General features: G+C 50.1%; 2 protein-coding genes and 1 long non-coding RNA gene across 13 annotated transcripts in view; 2 read left to right on the top strand and 1 right to left on the bottom strand.

Moving 5' to 3' along the window:
- Nucleotides 1-8569, top strand: part of PPFIA1 (PTPRF interacting protein alpha 1) — a 95445-nt gene extending 86876 nt beyond the window's left edge. For 4 of the 5 annotated variants that reach the window (XM_036859629.1, XM_036859630.1, XM_036859631.1 and 1 more), the window contains 5 exons: nt 1452-1627; nt 2345-2413; nt 3635-3800; nt 6387-6455; nt 7124-8569. In XM_036859629.1, the coding sequence (XP_036715524.1) occupies nt 1452-1627; nt 2345-2413; nt 3635-3800; nt 6387-6445 (470 nt within the window). In that variant the 3' untranslated portion in view covers nt 6446-6455; nt 7124-8569. The remainder of the gene's footprint in view (nt 1-1451; nt 1628-2344; nt 2414-3634; nt 3801-6386; nt 6456-7123) is intronic. The other variant, XM_036859634.1, reaches the window with a different exon arrangement.
- LOC118898889 lies at nt 5496-6430 on the bottom strand. The gene is made up of 3 exons (XR_005020847.1): nt 6343-6430; nt 5740-6055; nt 5496-5643 (listed from the first exon to the last, which is right to left on the bottom strand). It is a non-coding gene; the product is annotated as an uncharacterized LOC118898889 (long non-coding RNA).
- Nucleotides 8570-22733: 14164 nt separating the features above from the next.
- Nucleotides 22734-24417, top strand: part of CTTN (cortactin) — a 32801-nt gene continuing 31117 nt past the window's right edge. For 6 of the 7 annotated variants that reach the window (XM_036860516.1, XM_036860518.1, XM_036860519.1 and 3 more), the window contains exon 1: nt 22734-22854. The gene's annotated coding sequence lies outside the window, so the exon portion shown is untranslated. Of the gene's footprint in view, nt 22855-22881; nt 23033-24417 lie in introns of those variants that run through there. The other variant, XM_036860517.1, reaches the window with a different exon arrangement.

Genomic DNA, 24417 nt, shown 5'->3' on the forward strand with positions numbered 1-24417 from the left:
AATGCTGCTACACACTGTAGATAATTCCAGAGCCGAAAAGAACAAGACCTGCTGTTCACTCATTTGATTTAAGTGTGAAAAATACTGCTCTGGCCATTTGTCAAAGGACTTGAGGAGCGCAGAGGAGAGCAGCGTGGCTCTCCTCCCAGGCTGGAGGGAGCGGGCCTCGAAGGTGCAGTGGGAGCTTCTTAGCCAGGGAGGAGGGCAGAGGCATTTCAGTTAGAAGGCGGGTGCGGAGGCCTGGGAGGATGTGGGCTGTCCAACTGGGAGATGTCAGATGCTTGTCTCCAAGGGGGAGTGTCTCACTCTGTGCGCCTCTCAATGATCAAGTATGATAGAGTGCTTTTAAATAAGGTGTTAGTGATTAAGCTCAATGTAAAACCTCCCAGAATTTTCAGAAAATAAATTAATAATATTAATAGTAATAATAATAGTAAGACTTATGGAACAAGTCCAGGCACTTTCAAAGGTTACTTTATTTAATCCTTACCACAGCACTGTGAGTATAAGTGCTGTTTTCATCCCCAGCTTTTACTGAGAAACAAACTAAAGGTAAAAATATGGTTGGGGAGACGGCCCATTTGAAGGATAGTTGAGTCGTGATTGAGTTAATTTGAATCATGAGAAAAGCCAGAAGCCAACATTTATATATTCTATACCTTTATCCAGAAAAGAGCATTGGAAATGAAATCTGTAAATCTGTTTCATTTGTTTTCTGTATGGTTTAAATGGTTTAAATCTTTTTACGGTTGACAGAAGCTGTCTTTGAAAGTAATCGGTGATCATCTGGATGTGTTTGTACAGAGTGGCTATTTTTAGCTCTCTACTAGCGCAGATTTAATCATTTATGACTTGGCTTAATATGAAATCTCCCCCCTAAATCTCTAATATGCTGGAGAATATCTTTAAGTTTCTCTCTTTTTAACAAAAGAGAGACAACAAAAATGGCTTCAAGAAAAAAGCCTTCACGATTATAAGTGAGAGGTTGATGCTGAATTGAGCAAGGTGTCCGGATATGGTGCCAGCTCCTCCTTGGGACGGGAAGAAAGTACATCAAAAGACTCACAAGTCTGTATCCGAAACGTGTTCGTACCTGGTGGGCCTTCACATCCTTGTGTGTCCTTTTGTTTCTGATCCCCGGATCCTCGTTTTCTATTCTCTAGAAATGAAGTGTACGTAATAACTTCATTCCTCTTGGGTTCACTTGAAGAATGAGTTCTAACGGGACAGTCTCCATTAGGGTGGAGAAGGGCCGAGCCATCAGCGTCTCAGTGCAGTAGGGGTTGGCTGCCCGCCTAGTGGTGTCTCCCAGCCCTCACGGAGATCGTGGCTTTTGTCAGGAACTGAAGGGTCAGTTTCACGGTAGGGATCTTTCCGCCGTGCCTGCAGGGTATGCGTGATGAACACAGCTTTCTGAGGCCACTTTTAAAACTGTTTTTATTCATCTGCAGATGTGCTTGTTTGGAGCAATGATCGAGTGATTCGCTGGATCCTCTCCATTGGTCTCAAGGAATACGCAAACAATCTCGTAGAGAGCGGTGTGCACGGTGCCCTTCTGGCCTTAGACGAAACCTTCGACTTCAACGCACTGGCCCTCTTGTTACAGATCCCTACGCAGAACACACAGGTACAGCCCAGACGCCGGACCTTCACTGGGGCGCAGTGTGTGGTCCGTTCTCCCCAAGCAGACATGTAGCTGCCTATCTGAATGGAGACCAAACTTAACAACATCTCAGACCACTAGTAATCTCATTCCATACCAAATCCGTCATATAATAGTTCAAAATCCGTAATGCTTCATTCCTCAGTATTTTGCCTATCGACTATTCGTTTTCCGTTGGAAGCATGAGAGCCTTACGGTAAACAAAATAAGGGGAACTTTCATTCAAGTCAATACTCTGCTAAGAGTGACGTGTATCAAGACTTAGTTCTTCTGTGGAAAGAGAAATACTCTTGTGTGTCAGATGAAGGTTTTATTAATTTTGTTTCTACACGTAATTGCCCTGTGCAATTTTTGTTGACTTGTGGGCTCATTGGAGAATGAGGAAATTTTTTTATTCTTCTGCGGAAGATTGTATATCTTTTGCCAGTACCCCGATCTTCCCACCAGCACCAACCCCCAGAGCACACTTTTGTATATAATCTCCAAGAGGTCATGGATCCCTCTCCCCAGAAGGCCATCCAAGGACTCCATGTTAAACCCCTGATTTAAAATACTATCATAGTTTGGGTTTTTTTGTTTTGTTTTGTTTTTAAAGTCTTGGTTTAAAAAAACAGTCCGGATATGCTGATATTCAAATGAGATTGTTGAAAGCTGTAGGGTGGTGTTGTTTTATGATTTCAGGCTCGTGCTGTCTTGGAAAGAGAGTTTAACAACCTTTTGGTCATGGGGACCGACAGAAGGTTCGATGAAGTAAGTTTTCAGCTTAATTTACATTAATGCAACTTTAAAAGTCATTATCTTATCATACTTGTATGAACCATGTAGTCAGGGTATTTCTTCTAAATGTGGAGACAATTTTACTTTACAAGTTAAGCTTTGCTCTTAAAATTTGTTAACAAATGAGCTATTAAAAAATTAATATCTTTGGACTTCCCTGGTGGCGCAGTGGTTAAGAATCCGCCTGCCAATGCAGGGGACACGGGTTCGAGCCCTGGTCCGGGAAGATCCCACATGCCACGGAGCAGCTAAGCCCGTGCGCCACAACTACTGAGCCTGCACTCTAGAGCCCGCGAGCCACAACTACTGAAGCCCGTGCGCCTAGAACCCATGCTCCACGACAAAAGAAGCCACCTCAGTGAGAAGCCCGCGCACCGTGACAGAGAGTAGCCCCTGCTCGCCGCAACTAGGGAAAGCCCGTGGGCAGCAACAAAGACCCAGCATGGCCAAAAATAAATAAATTAATTAATTTTAAAAAAATGAGTATCTTCAGTAAGATAGGGGTTTGTTTTTTTTTTTAATTTTCGCTATTTAACTTTTGATACCCCTCAAAAGTATTTTTTTAATATCGTAAAACACTGGTTTCAGCTTAGGAATGGAGTCTAAGTTGTGTTTTGGGGACCAGCCGGATGTCTTACCCTAATCCAGAGCCCCTGTGCTTTGGGGGACTGTTTCATAAGTATATTGAAAAGCACAAAATATTAATTTCCCCTTACACAAAACCGCAACTCATTTATTCCCACACTATTGTTATTCTCTTCATTGGACGTTAAGGAAACTTGAGTTTGACAAAGAGAGTAGAAGGGCACCTAAAGCAGCATTTCCTGGCTCTGTCCCAGCATGAGACAGAATTGTTTACAGCTCGAAAACTGTTTTTAAAGACAAATAAAAAAGTGTTATCTTATATAGCGAGAAGGTGATTCCTTCACAATAAGAAGTGAAGCCTGGTAATTGTCAGGAGGAACGTACACCCGGGCGGGCCAGGCAGTCCTGGCTGATGCTCAGTTAGGGTCCCAGCATCAGTGGTACCGGCCCCCGGCCACTCTCCACAGCTCCCAGCTAATCACATGGTTGTCACGAACGGGGTGAAATAAAGATGCGGTAACAAGCTCAGTCATTTTAAAGGGCTGGTAACTTTATGTTTTTGTCCTTTATTTTTAAATCTGTCTTGTTTTCTGTCCTTTAATTCACCAGGATGATGATAAAAGCTTTAGGAGAGCACCTTCTTGGAGAAAAAAATTTAGACCAAAGGATGTTCGTGGCTTAGCTGCTGGGTCAGCAGAGACTCTCCCCGCAAACTTCCGGGTCCCATCCTCTCTGTCCTCGCCCTCTGTGCAGCCAAAGAAGATGCAGCTGGACGGTAGGTGATGCAGTGCTGCCCCAGCCGCTTGTAGGCGGCTTGAGCAGCTCTGGGACTGGAGCGTTAATGATGATCTAGAATGGCCTACTTAATATGTTACAAGGCACTGGAGTACTGTTGCATGCCCAGGTGTAAATGTTTAAAATTCATCCTAACATCTGTTTATAAAAGTTTAACAGTAATACAGTCTTAATTCTTAAGTTCTTGTCTGGTTGAATATTAGCATACTCTTCTAACTAATAAAACTAAGAATCGCGTGTGTTCTCAGAGCGTTAGATCAACACCCATGCTCGTAAAGATGTGTGTGTGGCAGGCAGCACTCAGAAGCTGTTTCATAAAATAGCGTAGTAGCTTTCAGACCACACCAGTTCCCCCTCGACTTCTCTTCACGCTAGAAGGATGACTGAGTCCATTTGAAATAACCTCTACCTTCCTGTCCTCCCTCTGTCCTCACTGTTATTTGTCCCTTGCACGCTGTAGAAGGCTGGGGAGAAGGAAGAGGGTGAGGCCGAGAGAAGTCATCACCCGAGCACGGCTGGGCCCATAGTCATTTCACACCCAGCTCTGATCTTCCCTTTGACAACTGCTCTGCCAGAGAGCACCGCTAGTTAAGGGTGGGCTCTCAGTGCTGCTGTGTCCCCACTCGAGAGCAAAATCGAGAGACAGACGGCCTGGGTCCGAGTCTGGCCCTGCGGCCTAGGAGGCAGGCGCCTTGAGCACCGCGCCTGTTTCCCATCTGGGAAAGGGTCGTCTTGGGGCGCCCTCCTCCCCGGCTGGCTGTGCCAGTTACACAAGTGATTCACAGAGTGGGTCACGGCTCAGGAAAGCGCCTGGCGCGTCCTCAGTCCCGTGAGGGCGGAGCCCTTAGGGCCCCTGCGGCGCTGCTGTTACTTGGCTGTCCCCACGCCTGCCGTGGCGGGGCTGCAGGAGAGCGAGGGGTTTTTGAAGTGTGCTGACGGGGTTTGCAGTTTTCTCCTGTTGTCAGCCCTTCCCGTGCGTAGGTTTGTAAGTTTTACTCTCACTTGCCTGTATGAAAACCAGAGCAAAGTACATTTAGGGAAGCCTTTGCTAAATAAGCTGGACACTTTAGTGAGGGTGGCTTACAGGGCAGCATTTTTATTAAAAAGCTGGATCTCGGTGCCAGAATTCAATAATGTGCTTAACCCGGGGAGTGGGAGGGAACCCAGGGGGAACCCAGCAAATTTTTTTTTTTTTTTTTTAAATAGCATTTTTCTTCCAAGGAGCATGCAGTTCATTTTTACAGATTTTAACCGTAGCTTGGCCTTCAATTTATTGGATAGTCTAAATGAGTGCTTTCTTATTTTCCTCACTGCTTCATTTCCATTCTCCTCGTTATAAATCGCATTTTGCTGTTAAATGCTCACAGTGATGTTAACATTAGAGTTTTGATAAATTAAAAATACTCCTAGAAAGAGGTGTAGGCAATATATTATATGGGAGATGACTTTTTACCCTTGTGTAATAAGGAAGGCATAAACTGTTAAAATGGGTTGTTTTCATGGCTTTTGAAGGCAAAGTGCAGCAGGTCTCTGGGGTTCTTAGGATCAGAGGGATTTAGAAAGATGATCTGCGGGACTTCCCTGGTGGTCCAGTGGTTAAGGCTCCACACTTCCAATGCAGGGGGCGCGGGTTCGATCCCTGGTCGGGAACTAAGATCCTGTGTGCCACGTGGCATGGCCAAATATAAATAAATAAAGTAAAATAAAACGTCCAAATCAATGGCTTTAAAAAAAAAAAAATCTGCTCCAATCAGCAGCACCAGCTGTCTTAAGCCCTTTCTGGAACCACGGCCAAATGTTGGTAAGATGTGTTCCTGCTGGACCTGTGGGAAAATGAAAAATGTTGCATTGGGAGCAGTGGATTTCTGCTAGGGGTTGTGGAAATTTCTTACTCAGATTGAAGCGGGGTGAGGGCTTACCTATTGGGCCCTGCAGCCTGTTTCTTGACAAGAAAAAAAACGTCAATGGTGACATCCTTTCGGGTGGAAACTGACACTGGGCTTCCGCTTTGTTAGCCAAGTCCCCGTCCTCTGCCCTCTGCCCACTGCCCGAGCCGCTGGGGGAGGCTCCCCGGGGAGAGAGAGCAGGCGGGTCCCCCTGGGGCAGCAGAGCGCGGGGCCTCCAGGCCGTCGTCCCCTTGGGGGGGCCCGTCACGTGGCCGCTGTTACTACTGCCCGAGTACCGAGTACCGTCCTCGCGGATACAGCGAAAGAGAAGTCCAGGCGCTCTCTGCATCTAGAGGGTTTAAGGAGGGACCACGTGGTCACGCTGAGTAGTCGTCACCCACCGTGCAGGCGTTTCTCTGTCATCAGACTGTGGCTGCTGCTGTAGTGTGACCTCCCTGTGCCCCCCAGGGTGGCGGAGGTGAAGGGAACCCCCACGTGGTGGCCCTTAGGCTCCCTTTCTCCGGCTCGTCCGCCCCTCCCCCTCTAGAGGTTTCCCCCAGAGCCCTCAGGAGGTGGCCGCTGTGGATGTGAGTGCGTGTCCGTCCTTGTGCCCCCGTGTGGCGTCCCACCACTAACCGCACGCTGTGTTTGCACGCTTCCTCCCGTGCTTGTCGGACCAGGCAGCGTGGCGGGAGCGCAGAGGCTGGACTCCGCTGCAGTCAGGACTTACTCCTGCTGAGCCTCCGCCGGTGAGTATAGGGCGGCCCGGCCCCGCAGGTGCGCGGAGGCCACGCCCTGGCGCCGGAGCGTCGGGGGGGCGGGGCGGCAGGAGAGCGGAAGGTGACCTTGGCGCTTAGCTGCCGCCGGGAGTGGTCAGTGCACGGCCTGGGTCTCCCTCGCGTTGCCCTGTGTGCTGGTGTCGCTCCCGCGTCAGCGGTGCTGCAGCACCGTGTCCTGCGTGCACGTTCTCGAAGGGAACAAGCCCCGAAGCATCAGGGTTCAAGAAGCTGCACCGCCGTGTGCCTCTCAGGCCAGATGCCCGTCTTTAAAACGAAACTGCGCTGGCATCTGGGGGCCGGCCGCTGCTGAGGGGCCACCCTTGCTTTGCAGGTGGTGCTCTGGGTGGCTGTGGGCCCGGGAGCCCAGCCCTCCCCTCGCTGCTCTCAGGGTTCTGTTGTCACGTCTCAGCTGGAATGCATGATTGGTTTTCTTATTAGCAGCTTTTAGATGTATGTCAAAAGAAAGTCAGTCAAGGAAAGGAATTCTGTCCTTGATCTGCTTGGTCCTTGATACTTACCTAAATTCTAAAAGCAGCCAAAGCACAGAAAGTAGGGCTTGGGGGGTCGTGGAGGGGTAGGAGCTCGGGCACTTGAAGCCGTCTCAAGACTGACTCGTTTGCTTTCATTTTATTTTCCAGTTTACCCACACTACTTCTACAGATGATTATGCAGCATTTTGAATCCAGCGAAGACTACATTTTGAGCTCAATGGAATCTTTAATCTGTTAATACTTGTTATATGGACCCTAAGATATTTTATTACAGAGTTTTTAATTAGCGAAAAATTCATGAATACCATAGAGAAAATATTTTAGAATTTAATGTTTCTTATATTTATGTAAACTTATGACTTCATTTATATAGTTACTTACTTTTTCATGTATATCCAGGCTATAAATATCCTTTCAGATCAGTTCATGTTCTTATATCTGATTTTAGTCTTTCAAAGGAATGTACTGTAATGCTTGTATGTATAAATCCTATGAACAAATATAGGGCTTTTGTAAATTATGCATTTATTGTAATTATTCTTGTTTAATTTTTTAATGATAAACCATGACAGAGAAAAGGATTTTACTGCGTTTGTAAAATCATCATGACACAGCGTGCATTATCCTTTACAAACTGTAACCTAGCCCTACAACAATCATTTTGAAAGAAGCCAACTTACTTTCAAGCAATTGTTGTTGTGTTTTAATGACTGACCTTAGCTATACTTTTTCTAGCAAGAAATGCTTTACTCTGTAGCGTGAAGAGATTAAAAATACGGGGTGTTAAATATCAGCTTTTAATCAAATTTGGACTGAAAGGATCATTAGAACACTATGAAAATCTCTTAGGACCGGTGAGCTCTTCCATAGCCTGGTCTCTGTGGATCCGGATACCTCGTCTTGGGTGACCGGCAGAAGCCACGAGCTGGGGGAAGAGCGACTCCGGTGGGGGGGTGGGGCCTGGGCCCCCGCAGCCCGCCGCGCCCGCCCCCTTCCCCTTCCCCGCCCCGCCCCCCCCAAGCCGGGTCAAGGGCGCTGACTCTTAGAGGACCAATCACGAAGCACTGCACTCACTGAGGAGACACTGGTGCGCGCGGAAGATAAAGGCACGAGATCCTGAAAATAATGTAGTGCAGCTCTAATCAAGGCCTTATTTTTCTGATGTAAATCATCCTTTTACATTTGTCTGTAAACATGTTTAAAGAATGGACCTAGTCGTACATTTTTAGATTTTGACGATATAGCCATTTTGGATTCTATAAGTAGCAAATGTAACTTTTACTTTTTAAATGGCATATTAAAAAGCCAGCAAGAGATGTGTTCAGATCATGGTGCATTATTTATTACGCAGCTGATGTACCGGTAGACAGAGATGGCGTGTCTTTTTACATTTGGGCTCTGCCTTTAATTTACTTGTACAGTTCACTGTTACCGTTCTGTTTTTCTATTCATCTTTTGTGAACTTCCTGATTATGTAACAAAGTATGTACAGTCTACTTTTGAACTATTTTTATCACAGTATTATTTATTGCTTTCTTTCAATAAAGTACTGAAGCAAAATTTTCCACTGCCAATAAAGAGTACCGAGGGTAAGCTGTACTCCTACTGAGAATTGACCGCAGCTGTTGTATCTCCCGCTCCAGGCCGACTGATTGGAGCCAGTGTCGTCATATGGAAATTCTGCTATAGGAATGGATGGACAGACTAAAAAGGCTGGACGATGGGAGTGTAGGGTCAGGTGTCCCCCAGAGGGTGACCAGGTAGGTGTTCGTGCCCTCGGTTCTGGAGACCAGAGGCGCCGTCTCATCAGTACCTACGGGGAGCCGGGCCCTGGAAGCCTCTGCTGCCACAGGCACCGGGCCGATCGTCGGAAACAACGTGGAGATGCGTAGGCCCACCTATGGAGTCCAGGGGTGGGGCGGCCGAGGGCAACCCAGACCTGGACCCGAAGGAGGAGACCCGGGGGTGTGTGCGCGCGTGCGTGTGTATGGGTGTGGGTGCTTTTTAATTTTTTTTTTTAGTCAACAAATTTTATTCACATATTCCATAGAAACAAGAATGTAGCAAGGGAGTTAGGGAAGTATGAAAAAAGATTTTTAATGCAGACTCATAATCACAGCTCTGGGTACATCTGGGAGCAGGCTCCCCCCGCATCAGGCTCCCCTGGCATCAGGCTCCCCCCGCATCAGGCTCCCCCGCATCAGGCTCCCTCCCCCCGCATCAGGCTCCCCCCCCCCCCCGCATCAGGCTCCCCCCCGCATCAGGCTCCCCCCGCATCAGGCTCCCCCGGCATCAGGCTCCCCCCGGCATCAGGCTCCCCCCGGCATCAGGCTCCCCCCGGCATCAGGCTCCCCCGGCATCAGGCTCCCCCCCGGCATCAGGCTCCCCTGCATCAGGCTCCCCCCCGGCATCAGGCTCCCCCCCCCGCATCAGGCTCCCCCCCGCATCAGGCTCCCCCCGCATCAGGCTCCCCCCGCATCAGGCTCCCCCCCGCATCAGGCATGGCAGCCACACTTGTCCGATGCCCCTGTGCTGCCACAGCCCTGGGCACACTCAGGGCAGCCGGAACAGCAGCTCTTGCAGGAGGTGCGTTTTTAGGAGCCACCGGTGGAGCAGGAGCAGCTGGGGTCTATTTCCAGCTGAGGTGAGGCCAGAGCCAGCGGCAGAGAAGGGGCACTTGTGCTGGTGGCGGTGTGTGTGCGCGCGCGCGTGCCTCAGCTCCGCTTCCTCTGTGCAGGCTTGGTCTCCTGCTCTTCCCACGTGGTCACTCAAGGGTCCCAGGGCTGTGTCCTTCCAGATTCATGGCCTCTGTGATAGCTCAAGCCAAGTCCTGAGTCACGTCCGGGTTCAGTGTGGCAGAGGGATGGGAACACCCAAGCTGGAGGGCTGAAAGTGGATCCCCAGGGGGACAGCCGGGCACTAGTGGGTGGCAGAGTGGGTGCAGGTGACTGCTCACAAAGGGCCACTGTGGGCGGCACTAGGACGAGGGCACGGACGCCTCAGCTCCCTAGGTGACGTTTCCCGCCCTCCCCACCGCGAAGGTGTGACCGCCATCAGGAAGCCCGGTGACTGACACCACCCTACTTGGGCCCTGTTGGGTGGGCACTGCTGACCATGGCCTCGGTTTTCATTCCTGTCCCGACTGTCCCTCCAGGGCTGACAGGGCTCCCTTTCTGAATGGCACCTGTTTTGTTTACGTGGATGAATGCATTCCGGCTTGTTTCTGTCGGCATAGCTGTCAGGTCATTGTGTGTTTCCCTCTTTAGAGCCTGTGCTGCTCATCTTCCAGTTTAACTTAGGAGCAGGCTTGTTTTCTGCATTTCCTGGTTCTCAGGGTTAACTTACACGTGAGATTTAAAGCCACAGAGTGCTTTCCTCATCTCATATTCCATTTTTGCCTGACCAAAGCCAAGCGAGCCTTGAGTATCTGAAAGATTCTGGAAACAGAGTCATGCATGATTCATAAGCTGCAGGTGTTTTATGACAACTTGTTTCATTGATTCCACTTCGGCCTTTAAAAACAAGTGTCAATGGAGAAATACCCAAAGAAAGCAGTAAGGAGATGTTTCTGTAGTTTTGCTTCTCTTAGGACACTCGTTAGCCATGCTTCTTAGGTCTGCTCCCTCCACAGCCAGTGCCCAGGGCTTGCCCATCACGGGGAAGGGAGGGAAATCAGTCTGCAGTCCAGGTGTGGTCACGTTAAAGAGGATCTTGACTCTTCCCACCATTAAAAACTCTTTGTTAGGCTACATATCCTACCCTTAAGGGTCTCTCTTTAAGTTTCACGTCATGCATTTTTGAGGTCACTGTGGTTTCGGTTTTTGTTCTTTGCCTTTTGCTAGCTAAGTCCTCTCCTCACCCAAGATGGGTTTCCGGGGTATCCGGGAGAGTCCGTCTTTCCTGTGTTCTTGCCAGATAGATGAGTAGGTGCATATCCGAGTGCTACCACAGCTGCTGTTGTAGCTATCCACGTGTCATTCGGTACATTTCTATAAATTTGTTTGTTTATTTTTATTTTTGGCTGCATTGGGTCTTCGTTGCTGCGTGCAGGCTTTCTCTGGTTGCGGTGAGCGGGCTTCTCATTGTGGTGGCTTCTCTTGTTGCGGAGCACGGGCTCTAGGCACGTGGGCTTCCGTAGTTGTGGCACGCGGGGCTCAGTAGTTGTGGCTCGCGAGCTCTAGAGCACAGGCTCAGTACTTGTGGCCCACGGGCTTAGTTGCTCCGCGGCATGTGGGATCTTCCTGGACCAGGGCTCGAACCCGTGTCCCCTTCACTGGCAGGTGGATTCTTAACCGCTGCGCCACCAAGGAAGTCCTCAATACATTTCTAAATATCGCAGATCCTTTTGTTTCTTACATTTCCTTGGCTTAATCCCTTGGTGAGAATGGGTAGCCAGTGCCTTTGCTGTTTCATGTCCTGGACTCAGCGGGGCACCTTTTCAAGTACTGCTGTCTGAGACCAGCACTGTGTACAGCCCTACGCCCGGCGTGCAGGTGCAGTGGGAGAGGAGGGGGGCCAGGTCCTTGCGGAGGCTCGAGGGGAGGGTCCGTCCTCTCTTCCACTGTTCGGTGGTTGCTGGCCTCCACAGCCATGGCCGCGTTCCTCCAGTCTGCTCTGTCTTCACGTGGCCTCTCCTCTGAGTGTCTCATCTTCTGTCTCTTTAGAAGAACACTTGTCATTGGCCCATGCAGGTAATCCAAGGTGATCTCATCTCAAGATCCTTAATTACACCTACAAAGATCACTTTGCCAAATAAAGTCACATTCACCAGTTCCAGAGATGTGCACAGACGTATCTTTGTGGGGCCACCACCATTCGGCACTCTGGAGAAGACCCTGCCGCCCTGGAGATACCAGGATGGGTAGAACTGGCCTTCCCCAGGGACTGCCCTCTAGTGGGGACTGGACCCTCGACATCCCATGAAGGGCGCTGTGAGCAGAGAGCAGGGGGCTGGGCTGGGACGTGGGGGGAAGGAGCGTCCAGACGGCTCACAGTGACCTGGCAGGTGCGGGCAGAGACTGGCCAGGAAGAACATGGAAAATATTTTAAAATAATCAAAATGATCCGTGGCGTGCAAACAGGTTTGACTGGTAGGAGAGGTATTCTTCCAACTGGAGTGTGTCGAGTGTCCCTAGCTGCAAAGGTAGACGGACGGGCTCTGCTCTATTAAAAAGTGATTTGGGGGGGCTTCCATGGTGGCGCAGTGGTTGAGAATCTGCCTGCCAATGCAGGGGACACGGGTTCGAGCCCTGGTCTGGGAAGATCCCACATGCCGTGGAGCAACTGGGCCCGTGAGCCGCAATTACTGAGCCTGCGCGTCTGGAGCTTGTGCTCTGCAACAAGAGAGGCCGCGATAGTGAGCGGCCCGCGCACCGCGATGAAGAGTGGCCCCCGCTTGCCACAACTAGAGAAAGCCCTCACACAGAAACGAAGACCCAACACAGCCAAAAATAAATAAATAAATAAATAAATTTATAAAAAAAAGTGATTTGCGGACTTACCTGGTGGCACAGTGGTTAAGAATCCGCCTGCTAATGCAGGGGACACGGGTTTGAGCCCTGGTCCGGGAAGATCCCACGTGCTGCGGAGCAACTAAGCCCGTGCGCCACAAGTACTGAGCTTGCACGCCACAACTACTGAAGCCTGCACACCTAGAGCCCGTGCTCCGTAACAAGAGAAGCCACCGCAATGAGAAACCCGCGCGCCGCAAAGAAGAGTAGCCCCCACTCGCTGCGACTAGAGAAAGCCCGCGTGCAGCAACAAAGACCCAATGCAGCCAGAAATAAAATAAATGAAATAAATAAATTTATTAAAAAAAAAAAGAAAACGTAACTGAGGAATTGTAGTATTACACTACCTATAGGGCCGAAGAGATTTTAGTCATCAATTCTCCAACATCTTATTTTCTTTTTTTTTTTTTCATTTAACATTTATTTATTTGGTTGCATCAGGTCTTAGTTGCGGCAGGCAGGCTCCTTAGTTGTGGCATGAAAACTCAGTTGTGGCACGCATGTGGCATCTAGTTCCCGGATCAGGGATCGAACCCGGGACCCCTGCATTGGGAGCATGGAGTCTTAACCACTGGACCACCAGGGAAGTCCCCACCTTATTTTCTTTTTAATGTTTTATTTTAATCAGAGTAATAAAGTGTATATCACTTAAGTGAAACCCCAGCGGCCCCACTCTCTGACTTCCCCTTCTCTGGTCCATGTGCAACTGGGTTAACTGTTTCCTCTAGTTGCTTCCTTACTCCTAAATAATTTGTGCTTAATGTGGCCTCTTGAGTCGCCAATTTTATTTATTTATTTTTTATTTTTTATAAATTGATTTATTTGTTTTTATTTTTGGCAGCGTTGGGTCTCTGTTGCTGCGTGCGGCTTTCTCTAGTTGCAGTGGCTTCTCGTTGCAGAGCACGGGCTCTAGGCGTGTGGGCTTCAGTAGTTGTGGCTCTCGGGCTCAGTAGTTGTGGCCCACGGGCTTAGTTGCTCCGCGGCATGTGGGATCTTCCCGGGCCAGGGCTCGAATCCGTGTTCCCTGCACCGGCAGGCGGATTCTTAACCACTGCGCCACCAAGCAAACCCTTGATTCACCAATTTTAGACTTTGCAGATGGCAACTCTTTATGGTAGATGGGAATTTTAGCATTCCTGTGCCCTGCCCTTTCCTCTCCCAACACAGTTAAATCAAAGTTGGTTGAATCCATGTCCACTGTTTCCATTAATAAAGCTGTAAATATTATTTATTGCCAAGCCAAATGGATTACTATGATTACAACAAAAAAGGCATGTAGAAAGACAGTATTCCCCAGTATTTACAGATGAAATAATAGTGTCTGGCATTTGCTTTAAAATAATCCTGGGGCAGGGATAAGTCAGGATATGGATCAAACAAAATTGACCCTGTGGGGAGATAACTGTTAAAGATGGGTGATGAAAGTGTCCATCGACAGATGAATGGATAAAGAAGATGTGGCACATACATACAATGGAATATTACTCAGCTATAAAAAGAAACAAAATTGAGTTATTTGTAATGAGGTGGATGGACCTAGAGTCTGTCATACAGGGTGTAGTAAGAAAGAGAAAAGCAACTACCGTATACATGTATTCCATATATATATATAAAAAAAAAAAAAAAAAAAAGGTTCTGATGAACCTAGGGGCTGGACAGGAATAAAGATGCAGACATAGAGAATGGACTTGAGGACACCAGGAGGGGGAAGGGTAAGCTGGGACAAAGTGAGAGAGTGGCATGGACATATCTACACTACCAAATGTAAAACAGATAGCTAGTGGGAAGCAGCCGCATAGCACAGGGAGATCAGCTCAGTGCTTTCTGTCCACCCAGAGGGGTGGGATAGGGAGGGCGTGAGGGAGACGCAAGAGGGAGGGGACATGGGGATATATGTTTATGTATAGCTGATTCACTTTGTTATACAGCAGAAACTAACACAACATTGTAAAGCAATTATACTCCAATAAAGATGTTAAAAAAGAAAAAAAGATGGGTAACGGTTTCATGAAGGTTTATTATATTAATCTATTTTTGCATTCGTGTGAATTTTTTTAGCATAACAAAAATTTTAATAGTTATTTTAGGGACATCCTCCGTGTGATAAACTGTCTCAGTCTGGACTAGATGTCTGGAAATTGCTTCTTGGCTCTCACTTTGGAATGTAATTTAGCCTAGTTTTGAACTTCTAAGCAACCCACAGTGGAAAACATTTTACACCACAGCTCAGCATGTATACAGTACATTTCATCAATTTTATTATGACCGTTTTTTCACATTTTTTTACCCGTGAAGTCAGGATGTGTCTTACAAGCGATGACATCTTAGAAATACAGTGTGTGACAAAATACCACCTAGGCTGCAGATTCTTTGCTGCTCCTCTCATTGAGAGGTGGGGTCTTAATCCCCCCATCCCGACCTCCTTAAGCCTGGGCTGGCCTCACTGACTTACCTCGTTGACCAAAAGAATGTAGCAGGTGTGATGTTCACGGACCTCTGAAGCGAGGTCAGCAGAAGCCTTGCAGAAATCAGCCACCAAGTAGGAAGTCCAACTACCCAGGCCCACCATGCTGTAAGGAAGCCCAAGCTGGCCCCATGGAGAGCTGTGCAGAGCGAGATCCTCACGGCTCCTGCCAGCCTATTGGAAGTGAAGAAGCCAAGTTGGACATTCCTGTTCCTGAAGACATGATGGGGAGAAGAAATGAGGAACGCACCCAGCAGACAGAGCCAAGGCCCCAGACATACGGCCCTCATCAGTTCATCCAGCCACAGCCAAAAATTTGATCTATCACAGCCGAGGCGCCATCAAAAACAAAGATGAGCCTTCCCCTGCAGTTTCCAAACTCCTGATCCATGAAGTTTCAGCATAAAATGGTGGTTGGTTTTCACCATGAACTTTTGGAGTGCCTTATTACACAGCAATAGACAACTGCAACTATTATGTATGAAATGAACTCATATATTCTATTCTGCCGTCTTATATACTTTTTATGCTGTTTTCCTCCCCCAGGAAATTGATTTCACAATTCCCTGAAAGATCACCATCTGCTATCTTATCTGTTGCTTTGTAAAAATCCACCCCAAAACTTAGTGGTAAAAACAATGATTTCTTGTTTCTCTTGATTCGGTGGACTGGCCATCTGGGTGGTTCTTCTGCTGGTCTTTCCTGGAACCGCTTACGTGATGGCAGTCACCTGACAGCTCTTGTGGGGCTGGAAAGTCCGAGATGGTCTCAGTCAAGTACCTGGAAGTTGGTGCTGGCTTTTGGCTGGGAGGCCTGGGTTCTCCTTCATGTGGCGTCTCTCACACTCCAGGAGCTTCTTCACAGCAGTGTAGTCTCAAGTTCCAAGATTGCAAGACCAGAAGCAGCAAGGCATCGTAAGGGCTAACATCGTAATGTTAAGGATCCTTAACATTATATTTAGAATGCATACAATGGGACTTCCCCGGTGGTCCAGTGATTAAGACTCCGTGCTTCCACTGCAGGGGGCACGGGTTCGATCCCTGGTCAGGGAACTAAGATCCCACATGCCATGTGGTGTGGGGGGATGCCCCCCCAAAAAAAATAGAAGTCATACAATGTCATTTCTGCCACATTCTATTGATCAGAGTGTCACAATGCCAGTCCAGATTCAAAAGCTTGGAGAAATAGACCCCATCTGTTTCCTGATAAGCGGAACAGTTATGTCACTGCCGTGGACTGAATGTTTGTGTTCCCCCCGCCAATTCATACGTTGAAACAATGCCCAGTGTGGTGGTATTTGGAGGTGAGGCCTTTGGGAGATGCTTAGGTCCTGAGGGTGGAGACCTCATGAATGGGATTACTTTTCTTATAAAAGAGACCCAGAGAGCTCGCTCGCCACGTGAAGACACGAGGAGAAGCTGGCCGGCTCTGAATCAGGAAGCCAGCTCTCACCAGACACCAATTCTGCTGGCACCTTGATCTGGGACTCCCAGCCTCTAGAACTGTGAGAAATAAATGTATAAGCCACCCAGCCTATGGTATTCTGTTATAGCCCAAACCGGCTAGGTCAGTCACACAACAAAGAGGTGTGGACACGCTGAGGGCTGTGTGAGTCTGCTCCGCCTGCTACAACACAATATCACACACGAGGGGCTTTAACCAACAGACATCACTGTCCCCAGTCCTGGAGGCTGGAATCCCAGATCCAGGCGTGGGCAGGGCTGGTCCTCCTGAGGCCTCTCTCCTCGGCGTGTAGACGGCCGTCTTCTCCCTGTGTCCTCACGGGGACGGCTCTCTGTGTGTGTCTGTGTCCTTTTCTCCTCTTCTCATAAGGACACCAGTCCTGTTAGGTTAGGGCCTCACCCTTATGGCCTCATTTAACCTTAGTTACGTCCTTAAGGGCCCTATCTCATCTCCGAATACAGTCACATTCTGAGGTGCTGGGGGTCAGGAACACCATTCAGTCCATAATAAGGCTCATTATTATAACATTTACAACACACTCTTGGAAATACTCTATCACATTCCAGATTGATGGTTATTTTCTCTCAACACTTCAAAGATATTAGCCCACTGTCACCTGACACCCTTTAGGCAGAGGGCATGTCTGTAGTGGGGCTAATTGTCATCCTTTTGCAAACCATCTGTCTTTTCATTCTGGTAACTTTTATGATTTTTGATTCTTGAGAGTTTGCAGTTTTACTGTATTTCTTGGTGCATAGGTGACCCTTGAGCCACTCAGGGGTTAGGGGTGCCAGCCCTCCTCAAAGTCAAAAATCTGAGTATAATTTAGAGTGCGCCCTCTGTAGACGCAGTTCCTCCACATCCACAGCTCCACAGCTGAAGATTCAACCAACCTTGAACCATGTGGGTCTAACGCATTTACTGTTGGAAGATAATCCACGTGTAAGTGGACCCACAGCCGAAGATTCATCCAACCTTGAACCATGTGGGTCTAACGCATTTACTGTTGGAAGATAATCCACGTGTAAGTGGACCCGCAGCCTCAGCCTGCTCACTGCTTTGCACTTCTGTTCACTTTTGGTCCACAGAGATATTCACCTTGGAGCATGGCTGTACCTTTTTGCTTTTCAAAGTTTACATCGGTTCTATAGTTGCTAGGTGGCCAGCTGGTCTTTCCCACACCCTCCTGAGGGGCAGAAACAGTGCTTCAACGGGGGAACCTGCCACACCTTTTCCCCAGAAGTCACTCTGAAGCATGGTCTGTCCTCCCCGTAGCAGCCAGAGTGGTCTTTGTGTGTCACAAAGCTCATGCCACCTTCCTGCTGACCAGTCTCCTGGGAGCATTGGTTATTCTAATCTGGACAATGGAAGCAGTAATTCCAGCTCATTGAATGTGGCATATGTATTATATAATTATGTAATATAATAAATATTAAAAAAATAATTCCAGCTCATGGAGAGAAAGCAGATGAGTGGTTGCTTGGGGTGGGGTGAGGTGGGTAGGAATTGATCACTAACAAGCAGGGTCTCCTCTTGGGGGGATGAAAATGTTCTAAAGGTCGGTTGTGGTGATGGTTGCACTGAGACAGGCTGGGACCTGGGACCTGGGACCCTTTGCTGCAGTGCTTACATATGAACAAACGTCTCCTTGAGCAACAAAATACAAAGAAACTTTAAGGGACTAAAAATAACTGTGTGCATGTACAGTTGGGGCAAATTACAGACAACAAGATACAAAAAGCCCCAAAACCCAACTGCCACTTCTGAAGAGCCGGGAGCAAAAGCAGGGTCCTGCACATGCCCACTGCACAGAACACCACCAAAGGGGTGGGCAGACCACCTAAGCCACGCCTCCAGCCCGACCCGAGGACACACCCCTACCCTCAGGCCATAGAAGGAACCAGCTCGCCCCACCTCGGGAAGTGAGCAAGGGAACCTCTTGTTCTCACTCCCCCCTGCTGCAGCAGGGGCCCCAGTACAGCCTTGCCTGAATTTCTTGTCTGGCCTCTGATCCATTTCTGTTGATTAAGGAGGCCAAGAGCCCTGGAGGGTAACAGCACCACCTCGTGACAATACTAAAAACCCACTGAATTGTATGCTTTAAGTGGGTGTGTTGTATTTTATGTAATTATAGCTCAATAAAAACTACTCTTAAAAAATAATTTCAACGCATAAAGCTGTTTTGGGGGGAAAATGAAATATCCTATTGGTGTTCTGAGACTCCGCTTCTAATGTCGGGGTAGTTCTCCACCCCCCCCACCAACAAACAATTCTCAGACACCGGCGGGGCGCCTGAGAATTCAGCTCACTTCTCACGCTACCTGCTCCGAGGTGGCATCAGAGCCTGCACGTTGCAGATTCAGTCGCACAACTCCCGCACGCCCACTTCAGATGTCAACTGCAAGTCTAGGTTGCTACCTGCGCTTCTGACTCACCGGCTACAGACTGGAGGTTCCCACGACCTCCTCCTTGGACTTCAGACACCAGCCCCAAGTGCAGGTTGTCACCTGTGCTTCTAAGCCACTGGCTATAAATCAGAGGTTCCCAACCCTCCTTGGGGTTGATGAATTTGCTAGAGTGGCTCACAGAACTCAGAGAACCTTGTTACTTACTAGATCACAGGTTTATTTTAAAAGGTTATGAACTCAGGCACAGCCAGATGGAAGAGGTGCACAGGGCAAGGTGTGGGGAAGGATTCAGAGCTTCCGTGCTTTCCAAGCAGCAGTCTCCCCAAATCTGCACACGTTCACCACTTCGGGAGCTCCCAGAACCCCGTCCTTTTGGGTCTCTACGGAGGATTCATTACACATGCATGACTGATGAACTATTGGCCACTGGCGATTAATTCAACCCGCCGTTCTTCACTTCTCCCCTCCCCAGAGCTCAAGGGTGAGACTGAAATGTCCAACCCTCTAGTCACTTAGTTGGTTCTCCTGGCAACCAACTCCCATCCTTAGGTGCTTTCCAAAAGTCAGCTCATTCATATAACGAGACACATTTATGCTTCTAACAGTTAGGAAATTCCAAGGGTTTGGGGAGCTGTAAAACAGGAACTGTGAATGAAGATCAACTGTACATAAGAAATATACGTTTGGTCATCTGAATGACCAAAAACAAACTTCTTTCTAAAAAATTTTTATTTTGGCCGTGCTACGTGGCTTGCGGGAATCTCAGTTCCCCAACCAGGGACTGAACCCGGGCCACAGCAGTGAAAGCCCGGAATCCTAACCACTAGACCACCAGGGAATTCCCAAATACATATTGCTTTTTAATTTTTTTTTTTTTTGGCCGCAACACGCAGCTTGCCAGATCTTAGTTCCCCAACCAGGGATCAAACCCGCGCCCCCTGCAGTGGAAGCGTGGAATCCTAACCACTGGACTGCCAGGAAAGTCCCCATATTTCTTATAAATCACAATATCACACTTAGACTTTAAAAATCTCACAGTGGTGTCTGACAAAGCCAGGCTGTCCCCAGATGTTAGTTCCCCTACTTCCAGGTCTGGTATTTCCCTCTGCCTCTACAAGGATGAAGTCATGGGCCACTGCGATCACTGACCTTCAACCTACCCTGAAAGCAGGTCAGGGTGGAGATCAGGAATGAGGTGCTCTGGGAAAAACTGGCAGAACAGGTCTTCAGATAGTTAGACATTTTCAGAAGATTTTCTGAGCCCAGTTTCTTGTGTCTTCTCATACCTAGAAAAGCACTAAAATTATTAACAGGGACATCTGCACCTTGTGACCAGCAGAAGCCTCTGTGAAAATGTGTGTTTGACTGCATGTATCCCTCCCTTCACTAAAATCATATGTATACTGACCCCCCCAACTCCACCTCTTTGGAGCAGTTCCTCAGAGCCATCTGAAAGGCTGTCTCTCAGACCGTAGTCCTCTTATGCCCCAAATAAAACTTAACTCACAACTCTCACGTTGTGCATCCTTTTTCAGTCAACAGGGCCAACACTTATTGGGCACTTTATGCCGGGCCCTGGGCTAACCAAGCAACATGGGACCTGCATATTACAATCTCCAGGAGACAACAGCTAGCTGCACAAACGGGGAGACCGAGGCTCAGAAAGACAGAGTGACTGGCCACGGCCACACAGCTAGTAGGCCTTGGAGTTGGGATCTATTGTCAGATCCTCTGCCTCCAGAGCCTAAAGTCCTATAGCAAAAGGGAGCCTTCCCTTAGTCCACCAAGCAATTAGCTTGATGCCTGACTGCACACAGCACTGCACTGTCGGTGGTAATGACGCAAGTGAAAACACTTCGATTCTATCCATCCGACCTCAAGGTTTTCTATGCGGACCCCCTTCTTTCCCACCTCTGTGCCTTTGCTGCAATCCCTCCCTCTTCCCGGGATGGCCTTCCTACCTTTTTACGTCCTTATCCTGCTTAGTCTTAAAGCTCCTTCTCAAAAGCCATCTCTCCAGCATCACTTCGTGGACCTCATTTTGACTTGCGACAGGCCCCTCAAAGGTACCAGGTCCACAAATGTATCCTCACTCTCCCACCGCAATCTTGGTGCATCTTCTCCCCCACCCTCCAACCCTCATTCCCTACCCTGCCCATCTGCCCTGTCTGAGCATCTACTCAGATACTAGGAGTCATTCTTTTGTAAGGAAAAATTCCAGACTTTAGAATGGGCAAAAATGATTCTTAGATATTCTTTTAACAGAATGCTGGCGCCTCTGATAATCATGATTCTACAGGATGTGTGTCTTTGTTATTTTTGCCTAGATTATTCCGTACCTCTGTAGAGGTAGAAGTTAACCTGTAGAAAACAGACAGCAATGCAAATAATTTGCATCCACAGAAAGGCAAATTACCTGTGTCCAATGAAATACAACTGACATTGCCCTATGGATAGACCGGTTTTTGCAAATTCATTTCAGCATGCCTTCGACTTCTCCTCTGAACAAGTTGTAACACATTTTTGCTTCATTTATTATTAAGTGAAATAAGATCTTTGACATGTGTTCATTTTACATGTGTATGAAAATCATGATTTTATCTTAAAAAAATTATCCTTTGACCCCTGACATCTCCTTCCCCACCCCATACCCCAAGTCCATCCTCAAACCTGACAAATTAACTTCCTAAATGTATCTTGTACCTACTCACTTCTCTCCATCTTACTTGCTACCACCAGTTTGCCTGAACTGGTGGTAGCAAGTAGGTTACTAGGATCCTACCCGGCTCTCTTCCCATCCACTCTCCACCCAGCAGCCAGAGGGATTTCATTACAATTCAAACTGTATGATGTCTCCCCTCTGCTTAATCTCCTCCAAGGACTTCTCATTTCTTCTAGAATAAAGACTAAGGTCCTTGCTCTGCCCTCTCAATCTCTACATGACCTGGCCCCATCTTGCCCCACTGCCCTGCTTCATCACCACACTTCTGCTGCACTGAACTTCCTTCAGTTCCCACGTGGCAAGACCTTTCCTGCCTCAGGGCCTTTGCACAGGCTCTTTCCTTGCCTGGAAAAATTTTCCCTTCTTACCTTGTTTACTTCTGTTTGGCCTTCAGATCTTAGCACAAATGTTAATCGCTCACAGAAACCTGCGATCTCCTGGATGAGCTCGGGTCCCATCTTCTCCCCTATATAATGTCATGACCTTTGACTTCTTCTATAGCATTTACCTTGTTTTCTAAGTATATACCTATTCGATTAATGCCTGACCCCTCTTCTAGGCTGAAAGGTCCCTCGGGGCAAGGACCACATTTATTCTGCTGACACATTTATTCCTGACACATATCTGGCCTTCTCTGGATGGACAGGTGGATGGATGGGTGGGTGGATGGAGAAGATGGATGGATAGATGATGTACGTATGGGTCATGGATGGTCGGATGCATGCATGAGGAGGGCGCTATTCCTCCCAGGTGACTGGCCGTCAGTTACCTCCTGTGTCCTCAGGGCTCGGAGCACTTGGTGTTGTCCCCTTAACGGGCTCATTTTCACTTTGTTCCCTCGGGCGGTGCTATGAATTCAGTATGACCACCTTGGACTGTGTGCATCTGAGCACAGTCTGGCCCGCGCACGGTGGGCCTAAATATACTCTGTACAGTCATCTAACTTTTAAGCATGCTTCGCAGGCTGGCACCTGGGCGGAGCTCGCGCCTGCGCCAGCGGGGGGCGCTTCCGGCGCCACGTGGACGAGGGAGGCGGCAGGGACCGCGGGCCGGTCAGCCGGGGTTGGACCACGGCTCCCACCCCGCCGTCTCAGCAAGGCCGGCCGTAGGCCTCTGACCGGGCGGGGGCGGGGCGTGCCGGCGGGGGCGGGGCCTCGGGGACCCGGATGCGGCCTCCCCCCCCCCCCCCCGCGCGGAACCGGAAGTGGAGAGGGGAGCCTAGGAGAGGCAGGAGCGGCGGGAGCAGCGGGAGTTGGGGGCGCGGCGGAGACAGGGCGGAGCCGGGACGGACCGGACCGACTCCAGCGGTGGTGAGCGAGCGCGCCTTCCGCCAGGCGGGGAGGGCCAGTTCCTCAGCTGCGGTCCCGGGGCGCCGCCGGGTCCTGAAACGGGAAGGAAGCGGCGGCCGCGGCGGTCTCGCCGCATTTCCGCTCGCGGTTTCGGGCGCGGGGGGAGCGCGGGCGAGGCTTCTCGGGGCCGGGGGCTGAGGTCGGAGAGAAGGGGATGGGCTGGCTGGGGGCTGAGGGAGGGGCTGGGCCGGAGGGAAGGGCTGAGGTCGGAGAAAAGGGGGCGGGTTGGGGGAAGGGGAAGGGGTCGGGGCCTGAGGGGGAAGGGCACGCGGTTCTGAGCGGCCGGGGGCGATGGAGGGGGAGGGGCCCGGGGCTGCGGGCAGGAAGGCGGAGGAGAGGGGCCAGAGGCGGAGGGGTCCGGGGTATGAGGGGAGGGTGCCCGGGTCCCTAGGAGGAAGGGGCCAGAGGGCCGAGGGGGTCTAGGGTAGAGGAGGGGCCCTCCAGGAGGGGGTGCAGGACCCGCAAGGTCGGGGGAAGGGGCAGAGAGAGGGCTTAGGGGGAGAGGTCGGGCCCCGAGGATTTAGGGGAAGGGGGCGGAGGGCCGAGGGGAACTAGGAGGAGAGGGGCCCTACGGGGAGGGGATCCAGGACCTGGAGACTTAGGAGACGGTGGCAGAGAGCCGAGAGGGAGGGGCCGGGGCGGAGGGCTGAGGGGCACTAGGGTAGGAGAGGAGCCCTACAGGAAGGGGTTCGGGACCCGGGGGGTCAGGGGCGGCGGGGCTGGGGTCTCCCGGCGGCCGGGCGGGGCAGTTCCCACCCCGCTCCCGGGCCCGGGCCCGCACCTAGCGGGAGGTGTTGCAATCAGGTCAGTGGAAATGCAGCGACCGGCGCAGCTGCAGAGTTGAGAGGCTGTAGGTTGGGAACAGCCCCTCCTCTGGGTGTGCTGGAAATCAGCTGGAAGGGGCTCTTGGGGAGGATTCCGACGCGAGCTGGATGGCCCCGCCGGAGGGTCTCGGGTGGAGGGGGACAGGGCTTCTTCCCCCTGGGATCTGGCCGCGTCGGGCCCCGGGGCGAGGAATCCTCCTCCCGCTGGACGCAGCTCCGGAGGCGTCCCGGGCGAGCGCTCCCCGCTGGCGCTGCGCGGTGACTTGGCCCCGCGGAGCTTGGTCGGGGCTTAAGCCGCCGGGGCCCGACCGCGTGATTCGGCCCGGCGGCCCCGCAGGCCGGCGCTGGGCCGGGCCGGGCCGGGCCGGGCCTGACGGCAGGGTGAGTCACCGCGCCGGTGCCGCAGGCGGGCCCGCGCCTCTCCTGGATAGAAGGTACTCCCGGAGCCCAAGGAGCAAGGAAGGGTCCTAAAGGCCCCTCCGGACACAAGAGTGAAGAGCCGGGGATGCAGGGTTGTCTTTGATGCCCTGCCCCTACCCCCCGTAACTGGCAGGTTGCCCCCACTACCTGTGACTTTTAGTTGAAACATTTTGCGGGACGTATCTGTAAAACACTTAAATTGGATGAACGGCATTGGTGATGCATATCTTTGCTCCGTGGCACGCAGTAGGGGCTGCGGAGGCACATGGTTGAGGGAGAG

Source organism: Balaenoptera musculus, chromosome 8 (genome assembly GCF_009873245.2).
Source record: "Balaenoptera musculus isolate JJ_BM4_2016_0621 chromosome 8, mBalMus1.pri.v3, whole genome shotgun sequence".
Classification (NCBI taxonomy): domain Eukaryota; kingdom Metazoa; phylum Chordata; class Mammalia; order Artiodactyla; family Balaenopteridae; genus Balaenoptera; species Balaenoptera musculus.